Below are 12034 nucleotides of genomic sequence, written 5' to 3'. Positions count from 1 at the left end.
ACGGCCGTGTTTCTCTTTAGCTGCTTCGGTGTATGAGAGTCCTGCTATAGAGCCCGTATTTCAGACCACAGATTTTGGGTGAATGTCCGTGTTAGTTCCAGGTTTTCAGGAAGATGCTCTTCATTTCAATACCATAAACTTCACTTGGAGTCTGTTTAGGAGTAAAAGCTTGTCTGTAGCTTCATTAGTTTTCTAGATGCTTAAAGTTACATTTGCTTTTTCACCGCGGTGGATGTGTGTTACAGATGGAGTTGGGATTCTTCATGTCCTGCTTAAACCACAACACTTTAATGCTTTAGAGCTTAGGTTTGAGGATTCTATTTAAAAGAAGTGGCTCTTCTCCTTACCAGCTTCAAAATCTGTTACTTTTGCATGTAGTTAGCAGCTTTGAGAACACAATGGATGGTTTGGTGCCTTAACAGCACAAGCTGCCGCTCTTACACACAGTTTACTCTCCTCTCACGTTTCCGTGCCTGGATGTTTGACCCAGCGTGGGTTTCTCACCCCTTCCCACAGCTGAGTGCGAGGTGGGCAGCTTTGAATCATCCGTGGTTTGAAAGCAAAGGCTCTGCTTGGAGATGCAGGGGGAACATTTGGAAGGTAACACTTTGGCGTGCACATCGATGGGTGCCGCCATCGATCGGAAAGCCGCAGGATTTAGGGGCGGGAGCACTGGTCATTGCAAGTCTTCCTGTTTCTCCTGTTTAGCTTTTTTTTTTTTCCCCTTCCCTTCTGCTTCTAGAAAAGCTGTGACCTACTTTTCCAAATTATTTTGTTATGTAAGAGTCATACAATCAAACTTACGTAACGCTGATAGCAAAGGCTTTTTCCTGCTCTGCCCTGTGTGTAGGCCTCGAGCAGCGGATGGCAGGGAAGTGCTGGTCAGTCCAGAGATCCGGGGCACTGTGGCTCTCTCCTCCTCTGCTTATTAAATGGGACGGTACCACCTTGTCTAACTTCTACATACTGTTGGCAAGCAAAGCCCTGCACAGCTTTATGGCTTTCACACAGCGTTCCTCTAAGCTTGTAAGCAATTTACGAGCAGCATCTCTAAGCTTCTGTCTCCAGGCATGTTCCCAGGTACGGTGCTGGTAAAAGACAAATCTACATGTCTCAAGAGGTTTTCTTGTGTTCCAGTAGTACCGTGAACAGGAAGCCATTCGCCTTTGCCTAAAGCATTTTCGTCAGCACAACTACACGGAGGCTTTCGAGTCGCTGCAGAAGAAAACCAAGATTGCTCTGGAGCACCCCATGTTGACAGACCTGCACGACAAACTGGTCTTGAAAGGAGACTTCGATGCTTGTGAAGAACTCATAGAGAAAGCTGTGAATGGTAAGAGAACCAGAGGGGTCTGGTGTGTTAATTAGAGCATTGAGATGTTACTGCTTTGAATGTTGATGGACTTAGTACTTCCACTGCATGTCTAGTCATCGTCTCTTAGTGAAGAGATGGACTTCTTCACCCTTAGGAATAAGACACACTCTTAGGAAGGTGTCCCTGCCCATGGCAGGGGGGTTGGAACTAGGTGCTCTTTAAGGTTCCTTCCAACCCAAACCATTCTATGATTAGTAGTAGAATAGTCCATGTGCTATTTCATATCTAGCGTGGTGTACTGTCAGCTGTTGGACTTGTGAGTGTGTGTATGATGAAGGCTAAGAACTCAGCCATGAAATGCCTTATTGCTACTTTTGGAGTCTCTTTCCCCCCGAGATGACAACATGATGCACTTGAGGTAAAGATAAACTCTTCATATAAGTGGTTGGCAAGCTGAAGGAGGGCCTGACTGTCACAAAAGTCCCTGGAGTGGTAAAGCACAAGACTTGAGTTCTCAGTAGTGATCTGTGCTGTGGTTTCTGGTTAGAGCTTACCACCTAGTTGGAGTTTGAGCAGTTTACAGCCGTGTTTGGATGCTGCTGCTGCTTTTGCTTAAGGGGAAAACAGTCCTTGGAGAAGGGTGTAGTTGTCACAGTGACTGGAGGCAGAGCCTGTTTTCCCCTGCAGAGCAGGAGCCTGGCAGTAGTTTTCAGTGGAACCTCTGTTAGTTTTTTACTTGGACACTTCCAGCTCGGAAGCCCCGTGTGTAAACAGCTCTCAGCTCCTAAAATGGAGGAGATGGACTTTCAGTTGGTGGAATGGGATACAGAAAGGGTTGGGCTGTTGCACTGAAGTGTCTCCCAAGACCTGTGCAGTGGTTTTGGATCACAGCCTGATGACACAGAGGTGCTCTTGGCTGTGGGTGTGCTGCTTTTTGACTGTGCAGTTGGTGACATAAGGAGAGAACTTGGTGCCTGATGCCACTGGAGTTAGGGGCTTAGTGAACCGATTCCATGGATGTCTGGCGCTGGAGATGTTTCTTCTCATTCTGGGCTAATCAGTCACTTTGTGATACCTTTTGGGTAGGTACCAGCATAGCTGCTCGACTCCCATCAGTGTGGTTTGTACCACACTGAAGTTAGAAGTGGTTCTTGAGATCTGATAGAAATGACAGCTTGACAATCAAGCTTTGTCTGCCATGAAAATCCACCCTCTTCTTGTGAATAAGCCCCATCCCTGGCAGTGTTCAAGGCCAGGTTGGACACAGGGGCTTGGAGCAACCTGCTCTAGTGGAAGGTGTCCCTGCCCGTGGCAGGGGGTTGGAACTGGATGAGCTTTAAGCTCCCTTCCAACCCAAACCATTCTATGAATAAGCTATTTCACTAAGCGCAATGTCTTGGAGCTTATTGCAACAGGTCATCAAAACCTGCAGGAAATGGCTTTCTGCAGCTTTTGGCTCCAGGTTTCTTGCCTCTATAGAGAAAACAGCCTTGCCCTGAGCTCCCTGAGCAGCTACAAGCATTGAGGCAGCGAGCTGCCAGCATTCATCCTGCCCTCCTGAGGCAGCACAGCCGGGTTGGCTGGGACGGGCGCGTGAGCAGCTTCCTGCAATGCAGCGGCTTTCTGGAGCTGGCAGCCTCCTCCTGAGGCTTGCAGCATGGAAGAGCAGCAGGGAGGGCTGGCTGGCTGGCTGCTCCTGCCTCTGCAGCGTTCCCCAAAGCCAGGAGTGCCCGCGGGGAGCTGGTGAGCCCCCCAACGTGAGGCAGGAGCTGCTGAGAGCCGCAGCGGTACCGTGTGCCGATGGAGATGGTTTTAGCAATGTCTGCTGCCTTGGCTGGGGCTTAATCTTGTCGGTGCCTAGAGGCTGTCCTCTTTCCACTTCAGTGCAGGCTGTAGTAGGAACTATTTCGTGAATGAAATGGCACTTAGAAGCAAGCTGAAAAAGGTCCCTCAAAAATGGACTTGTTTTTTTCTCTTGGCCACTGATGAAGTGACTGTTTGTGCCCTGATTTTTGTGCTGTTCCATGTTAATTTCTTCTACTACTCCATATTGAGCAGACTGCATTTCTTCTATCCAGCAGTTTTCCCCTAGGACTTGAGGTGTTTGTTTCCCTTTCTGTGTCGGGAGTGGGATTGCTGTCTGCAGTGCTCAGCTTTTCCCACGTGTGGAAGTGCTCCAAAGGATTTGACAGGTAGAAAACCTGCTCTAGTGGAAGGTGTCCCTGCCCATGACAGGGAGTTAGAGCTGGATGAGCTTTAAAGTCCCTTCCAACCCAAACCAGTCTGGGATTCCATGATTTCTAGTAACAAACTGTGGATAACTTAGCAGGAGAGTCTTCAAGTAGCATCATTATGTGTTGTCACTGCTTCTGAGGGACAGAATAATATGCATGAGGATGTTCATATTGCTTCCTTTTAACGTGGCACTGGGCTGACTGAAGTTAAAGGTCAGTGCCTGCATCTGCTGTTGCTCTGTTGGTCATCCTGAATGATTCTGTTTGGGGTTGAATACATGAACCTCCCTTCCTCATGCAAGTCTTTATGCTGACTTCAGCTCTTGTACCCATTTACAGCCGTGTCGCCTCCCAACAGCCTTTGGAGGGAAGTGCCATCTATCCTGAGATGCCCAAGCTCTATCCCATGTTTGCTTTAAGCTGACACAACTGCAGGTTTTACTAACTGGGTCAATCCTGCCCTTCCTCAGGACACTGTGTCCCTTGGCCCCTCGCTTGCTGGCACCAGTGCTCGTGCTTCCACATGGCAAACCAGGTCAGGGAGCTGAGCTGCGGTGTGGGAGAGGGCAGGACAGACCTCTTCTGATGGCCACAAACCCCCTCAAACTGCAGCTGGAATAGATTGAAGTTGTACAAGGGGCCAGTTGAATGCAGCTGGTGTTTAACAGCTGGATCCTTCTACTTAATAGGATGGGAAGAGATGTTTGCAGCCTTCAACATAGCTTGTACAGTGTTGCTGCCATCTGCTCCCTGTGGTCCTCCATGGTTAGCTGTCCCTACTCAGTGCAGCATCTCTTGAGCTCCTCTGGTTGACAGAGGCTCATCAGCACCCAGCATTTTACTGTTTTGCTGTCTTAGCATCTCCATAGCTTGCTGCTTAGTCTCTAAGGTGTGGGTGTTCTTACGACTGAGCTCCTCTCTGATGTGCTCTCTTCCCAGATTAACTTTAATCCTGTGTATGGGCCGTGTAGCGCAGTGGAAGTGTGGAGTTAATTGCCATACACACATCCTTCCAGTATCCCTGAAACCATTCAGAGAGTGAACTGTTCTGTGACACACTGGACGTGAATCTGCGAACCTGTGGCCTCTTGCTGATCTCAGTTTCCATTGCCTTAAAGGCACAGAAGTGCAGTGAGATGGGTCGGCATCCTGCGCGCTCACTTCAGCTCTAAAGCATCTCTAGAGGCTGATGTTTTGCAGCGGTGGGTCTCTCTAAAGCACTGCGTCTCTTCGCAGGCTATTTCCATCAGCTTAGTCATGGAGAAAAAGAGTAGGTGGTCAAGAATTAGTGCTAAGCAGAGAGCTAACTCCTGTTCTTTTGCATTGCTAATGATGAACGCTGTCTTCCACCTCACAGCACCAGATGATTTCTTTTGAGCGCTCGGTGGCAGGCAGCCACGCTCTTCCCGCAGATTCTTTTGACTTGTGCATTACACTTCGAAAATGGGCAAATGGAAACTCTGGCAGCTGCTTGACTTCCTCTCAGAAAAAGAGAAAGGTTCCCTAAATCTCAGCTGCTTCACAGACTTGCTTCAAATGCTGCGCATTTGGATTCGTTCCTATAGCTTTCAGACGGCCTTATATTACTGAAGGGGGGGGGGGGGGGAAGAAAAATCCGCTTAATATTCCTACAGGAGGGGATGTGGAGTGCAAATGACTCAGTTGAGCTGTTTGCAGCTCCTGTAGACATTGAAAGCTGCTTGAAACGGGTTGAAGATCTGCTGGTTTCGTATTAGTATTCTGGGGATTGAGGTGTTGCTCCTGGCAGGGCTCCTGTCAGTGTGTGATATGTGTTTATCTGTTGACACATCGGCCCCATCTGACAAGTAAGAGGTGGTGATGCACAGCCTGAGGGCTCAAGTGTCTCCCAAAACTTGGGATGCACACACAGGAAGAGTTGTATCCTTCTGGAATAGGTCTAGACAGACAGATATGCCTTCCAGTGTCTGAAGGGGGCTACAAGGATGCTGGGGAGGGACTCTTCATCAGGGACTGCAGCGATGGGACAAGGGGTGATGGGTTCAAGCTGAAACAGGGGGAGTTCAGGTTGGGTAGAAGGAAGTTCTTTACTGTGAGGGTGGTGAGGACCTGGATCAGGATGCCCAGAGAAGTGGTGGATGCTCCATCCCTGGCAGTGTTCAAGGCCAAGTTGGACAGAGCCTTGGGCGACATGGTCTAGTGTGAGGCATCCCTACCCATGGCAGTGGGTTGGAACTGGATGATCTTAAGGTCCTTTCCAACTCAACCCATTCTATATATAAAATAAGAATAGAATATATAATTCTATATATAAAATAAGATATGGATATGCCTTAATTGTACCATCAAACATGTTTAGATTCAGTTCTGAGGCAGTGTGTGTGCTGGCTCGCTGCTCTGTAGTACCGGGATATATGGAAGGGAGAAGCTTTGCTGCAGACCCAGAGGCTTTGCTGGAGGACCCAAAGCCAAGTAGCTGGTAGGGTTTGTGTGGAAGCAGCGTGTCTGGTAGGGATTTGAGAGCAAACCTTGTTTCTGTTAAGGAGAAAGCACAGAAGAATATTACAGCTTTGAGGCTGGAAAAAATGCGTGTGTTTCCTTATTGTTCCCACGCCTTGAGGAACTCATTGAGTGATGGCTGGAGTTTTATCTGCTGTCATCTTTGTTTTCTGCTTCAGCTTTTCGTTAGAAGGGTTTTGGTGACTGCAGAAAGCCTCCATCTGTTCAGGTGTTTTGGGTGCTTTTCCTTGACTCGAGGAACGTCTTAAACCCCAGCACCCAGAATTTAAGGGCTACGTGCACACCCCAAAGTGTTCTCAGCCATTGGCAGTGAATAGATTTTAGGAATCCGATCTAGACATGTGTGTTGTCTAAAAAGAAACTTAATACAGCTTTTACTTGTACCTGAATGGCTTCGACAAGTTAAATGTGTTTGTCTGTGATGTTTGTCCTAATCCTTTCTGGGTAACCTGTAATTCACGGGCAAAATAAAGGCTTTGGTTATCAGGGAGGTGGAATTTACTGAGCTTTAACCACTGTGAACTCGACGTTGTTACATCCAAAATGCGTCACAACTCGCTGTGAAGGGCTCGAAAATAGCACAGAATAAAAGTACTGGTTTTGGCTGGGATTTGGGAGAGTAAACACAGGACATTGAAATGAGAGGCCTCCGGAGCGAAGGAAAAGGCTTCCTTTAAAAGCTTCCACTTAACACTTCGTTTTCGATAGGAGCCTTGAGATTTAAACTGATTCATTGGGAAGAGCTGACAAGCATGAGCAGGCCCACATCTGGTCTTCAGCACCTCCAAAGCAGAAGCTTTGGAGACCTTTTGGTCCACAGTGTTATCCAGGCAAGAAACACAAGGAGCGCGCTAGGATAGGGCTGGCATCGGATGGAGGATCCACCTAGAAATGCGCCTTCAATTCCCTGGTGGTGTCAGACAGGTGGTGATTCAGCTTCCAAAACAAGCTGCTGCTGGTTTGTAGTGCAAGTAGAATGGCTGTGGAACTGCTCCCAGCAGAAAGAAACGTTTCTGGGAAGCAAGCTGGAGGATTTCCAAACCAATGTCCCATGGAAGACAAGCAGCATTATTAAGAGGCTTGAAAGCACAGTAGGGGGGAAGTGTCATATCTTGACAAGTGCAGCCTGTGGGGTGTGGAGCATGGGAGAGAGGTTAAATCACGCTTTCAGATGGTATGGGGTGTAATTCATCCCCTTGGACTATTTATGTCCAGTTATCTGTTAGCTGCCATAGGGATAAATACAGTTTTGCATTTTGTCTTGAAGAGCACTGATAACCAAAAGGCTGGATTTCCCTCTGGGTTTGTGGCTAGAAAAACCTGCCTGAGTCATAGGATCATAGAATCCCAGCCTGGTTTGGGTTGGAAGGGACCTTAAAGCTCATCTGGTTCCAACCCCCTGCCACGGGCAGGGACACCTTCCACTAGAGCAGGTTGCTCCAAGCCCCTGTGACCAACCTGGCCTTGAACACTGCCAGGGATGGGGCAGCCACAGCTTCTCTGGGCACCCTGTGCCAGCGCCTCAGCACCCTCACAGGGAAGAGCTTCTGCCTTAGATCCAAGCTGAGCTTCCCCAAGTATGGGATTTCTTACAGCTCGTGTATTTGTTCTGTTGGAAGTTGGCTTTTCTGCATCAGAATTCACAAAATCTCAAGCTTAAAACCTCTCGCGTCTGGTCCCAACTTGGCAGATGCTCAAGAAGTGGAAGTTTGGAACCCTCCTCTTGAAACCAAAATAACCCACTTTCCTACCTCCATCGAACAGACCTTTGGCTTCCCTCACTTACCTTGTGCTGGGAGAGAGCTGATGCTTTTGGCTCTGAGGCAGGTGAAAGAAAAACCTGCTTTTGCAGAGCATCGGATGCGCAAAGCTGAGTTTAGGAAAGTTGAAAGCACTTTTGTGTTTTAACACCAAATTCAGCACCTTTCAGGAGCTCTTGAGCGCCCTTATTTTCCTATTAGAAGCTCTTTAAATAGAGTATTCATCTTCTCCCAGCAAGCACTTGCTGGCTTGGGTTTTAATTAAAACCTGGATTTCGGTCCTGGCAAACTCCAGGATGCCAAGAAAACGCTTTAAAACATGATCTGAACGTTGCATTTGTGCTTAACAAAGATGGTTTTTCTTTACCTTTTAGTAAATAAATAGGGATGTGCGCAGGAAGGATTATTCTTTTTCTGTCTGTCTGCCTAGCAAGGGATTTTCTATAAATAAATAGAGGCATTGGTAATCTGTTAAATCATTCCCTCAAAGCCACAATTACTGGGGTCGGAAGAAACGACAAAGTTATTTAGCTGCAGTTTGGTAACTTCAGTTTTCCTTTCTCTGCTCTGGAATTTGAAGTGATTCCTGAGGAAGTTTGCAGAGTACTGTGCTACCAAAGAGCATGTCTTGCTCTGGTCTTGTACAATGACCCATTGCGTATTAGGTGATGAAGGACCCTTGAATGCATCCTGCACCAGAGCAAGGAGATGTGCAATGTACTGTTTCGATACAAACCACTGTGAATCTATCATTTGAGTCCTCAATCTGCCTGTGGTAGTTGAACTGGGTGTCTGAGCTCTCTTTTTACCCCCAGGTATTGCATGAATGTGGAATAAATGTTTATTATAGACTCACAGACTGGTTTGGGTTGAAGGGACCTTAAAGCTGCTCCAGCTCCAACCCCTGCCATGGGCAGGGACACCTTCCACTAGAGCAGGTTGCTCCAAGCCCCTGTGTCCAACCTGGCCTTGAACACTGCCAGGGATGGGGCAGCCACAGCTTCTCTGGGAAAAGTCTGTGCCAGCGCCTCAGCACCCTCACAGGGAAGAACTTCTGCCTCAGAGCTCATCTCAATCTCCCCTCTGGCAGGTTAAAGCCATGAAGAGCTTGTTGTGAAGAACTAGTCTGGAGGTGGTGGGGTGGTGTTGGGTGGGATATAACCAGGTGAGCAGTGTAGAAGAGGCTGACCATTAGCTTGTTGTGCCTGCAGAACATAAGGTGGGTTTTTAGAGGAGACATTTGGAGAGCAAGATCAACAAGTCCCCCAAAGGAAGCCCCTTCCCAGACTGAAGAGCAGCCCCAGAGAACGTGGGTGCTATGAATCTCCTTCTCAAAAGGTTAACGTTGATGTGATATTTTGGTAACATGTAACCAGGATTAGGAGCTGCCTCTTGACGCTGAGGAGGTGAAATGTGGTAGGTGTGCAGAAGGAGGGAGACAAGGGGAGCTTGGATAGTGCTGGAGTCACTGCTTCTCACAGAGATGCTGCAGTTGGCGTATCTGGCCAGTGACCTAATGCATCTTCTGCTTTTCCTCTTGCTTAACTCTGAAGAGAATGTAAACTATGAGTTTGTTTCTCATCCAGGGCTTGGTTGTCCCGTATCGTAGCACTTAAACAATCTGCTTTGCTGCCCTTTATCTTCGCTGAAGCTGCAGAGATGCTGCCTGACCTACTTTTAACTTCACGTGTACTCAAATGGTTGAATTTTACATGCACTGGCAACTTTGCTTGTGCTTAAAGAAAGGGGAGGGATTCTATTCTGCATTAAATACACAGCACTGGAGATTTATAGACCATTGGCATGACCTGGCAGGCAAAGTGGGGAATATTCTTTCTCTTTTAGTGCTTACACGTTTAGTTCAGTAACAATTTTAACAAACTACACTGGCATAGATAGAGAATTAACTTGAAATGAAGGGTTTGGAGGAGCATTCTGGGTTCAGGTAGGCTGAAGTTCTCTGCATTAAAAGTCATTTTGCTAGAATGAAGGTATAAATCATAGAATGGTTTGGGTTGGAAAGGACCTTAAGATCATCCAGTTCCAACCCCCTGCTATGGGCAGGGTCACCTCACACTAGACCATGTCACCCAAGGCTCTGTCCAACCTGGCCTTGAACACTGCCAGGGATGGAGCATTTACCACTTCTCTGGGCAACCTGTGCCAGCGTCTCAGCACCCTCACAGGGAAGAACTTCTTCCTTATCTCCAACCTGAACTTCCCCTGTTTAAGTTTGAACCCATCACCCCTTGTCCTATCACTCCAGTCCCTGATGAAGGTCCCTCTCCAGCATCCTTGTAGCCCCCTTCAGACCCTGGAAGCTGCTCTGGGGTCTCCATGCAGCTTCTCTCCTCCAGGCTGAACAGCCCCAATGTTCTCAGCCTGCCTTCACAAACGTTTCACACAGCATAACTTGTGTTTTGCAGATGGCTTATTCAATCAGTATATCAGTCAGCAGGAATACAAACCTCGCTGGGGGCAGATCATCCCCAAAAGCACCAAAGGTAAGGACTTCTCTTAAGAAATAACTCATATACTGCCAGTTCTATCTTGTTCCTTTGAGGGTATTGAGTAAGGAAACGAGGCAAGAAGGCCTCTTTTAGGACAGTTGTTCTAGGGATTGGTTTCCTCTATGGAAAACTTGCATTTCTCTGCAAAGTTGGTGAAATGCAGCCTGGTTTCTGGTTGAATAAGGAACACTACAGGAGCAGTAGCTGTAAGTTCAAAGCTAATCAGTTCAGAATCTCATCTCAGAACATAGGTTAAGCATGAGAGCAGTTACCTGTGTGACTAGATTTAACATGTGGAGTCAACTTGAATGTACAGCAAAGAGTGGCAAATAAATCTGTTCTCTTAACAGGGATTATTTAAAGTTAGATGCATCTTTCCAAGTCTTGATCTGTTACACAGTAAACCTGAACTGCAGGATCTCTTTCCATTGCTTTTTGCCTGGAGAGGAGATTCCTAGCAGCAGCCTTGAGTACAGAAATCATTGTCATACAGCACATGTAGGATTCCAGGTGTGACAGTACCCAAACCTCTTGGGAAGGGTTATCTGTGAGCACAGGGAGGTTTCTCTGCCAACAGAATGTGGGTTATCTTTCTAATTTTGCTTCCCATGAATGACACCTGTCCTGAATGCTTAAGATGCCTAAAGTGGTTGGAAAGCTGCTTTAATGGGATAGTTGGAATTCCCTTCTATGCAAGAATAAGTAATTGGTGCAGAGCTGTATCTACACTGTTACCTCTTTGCTTCCATCCCTTGCGTACATACCCTGTCGTTTGAGTGTCTCACTGCTCAGCCTTCAGGCAGCTCTCAGCTGGGGAGAGATGGAAGGAGAGCAAAAGGTTCTCTGTGTCCTCACAGCTGGAGAGCAGCAGACATAGCTCAGACCTCCTTTGTGCAGACCTCTCAAGCTCCTTTCCAAGGCTCTCAGAGTCGCAGCAGAGCCCTGTATTCATTTGAGCTCTCAGCCACCAGGTAATTCAATATAAAACTCCACAGTTTTATAATGCCCAGAAGAGTTTTCCCTAGGAAAAGTGTTGTGCTAATGCTTAAAGAATGGTGATTATTAAGTTGCTCAGTTTCCTTCCCTACAGTATTTAGGCCATACGTGAGGTTGTATCTTTGATTTTAAAGTCTTCTAATGGCAAACTCTCCCTTCTCTCTGTCAAAGGTGATGGAGAAGACAGCCGACCAGGGATGAGAGGTGGCCATCAGATGGTTATAGATGTTCAGACAGGTGAGTAGTTGTTGCATTGCTTATTCAATCAGCCATTTTTCAGGTAAATATGCAGATATGTTTTTCTTCAGAGACTGTTTTAACTTCAGCTGTTGAGGAAAACCAAAAGGACTTTCTAATAACTGGATTAAATACTCTGCTTTCTCTCTGGAGCTATACTCCAAATGCCATTCGCAACCCCCTTCTTCCTATTAGTTCTCTGTTACACCTTAGTCATTGTCTTGACTTAACTAAGAAACCAAGAACAATTGGTTTTAATTTTCTGTCCCTCCTACCCTCTTGGAGCAGGAGCTTAAACAAGAGAAGAGGAAATAGGGACGATGATTTCCTTTATCTGCTGCATACTCTGCTCTTTGAAGTAGTGCTCAACAATAGAGCTGATGTGTTGAAACATGCCTTGGAGTGGCTTTTAATTTCCACAGTGTGCAAGAAACACTGTGTTAAATATAAGTTGTTCAACATTTTTCTGCCAAACTGTTTCCT

The 12034-nt window shown here is 47.0% G+C and overlaps 1 protein-coding gene across 4 annotated transcripts in view; it reads left to right on the top strand.

The window, feature by feature from the left end:
* MKLN1 (muskelin 1) overlaps window positions 1–12034 on the top strand; it is a 117554-nt gene that overhangs the window by 37400 nt on the left and 68120 nt on the right. For 3 of the 4 annotated variants that reach the window (XM_030480963.1, XM_030480966.1, XM_030480964.1), the window contains exons 6-8: window positions 1141–1333; window positions 10235–10312; window positions 11486–11551. In XM_030480963.1, the coding sequence (XP_030336823.1) occupies window positions 1141–1333; window positions 10235–10312; window positions 11486–11551 (337 nt within the window). Of the gene's footprint in view, window positions 1–1137; window positions 1334–10234; window positions 10313–11485; window positions 11552–12034 lie in introns of all 4 variants that reach the window. The other variant, XM_030480967.1, reaches the window with a different exon arrangement.

The sequence above is a fragment of the Strigops habroptila genome, chromosome 3, assembly GCF_004027225.2.
Source record: "Strigops habroptila isolate Jane chromosome 3, bStrHab1.2.pri, whole genome shotgun sequence".
Classification (NCBI taxonomy): Eukaryota; Metazoa; Chordata; class Aves; order Psittaciformes; family Psittacidae; genus Strigops; species Strigops habroptila.
Note: the sequence above shows the minus strand (reverse complement) of the source record. Positions and strands in the feature narration are given on the sequence as shown.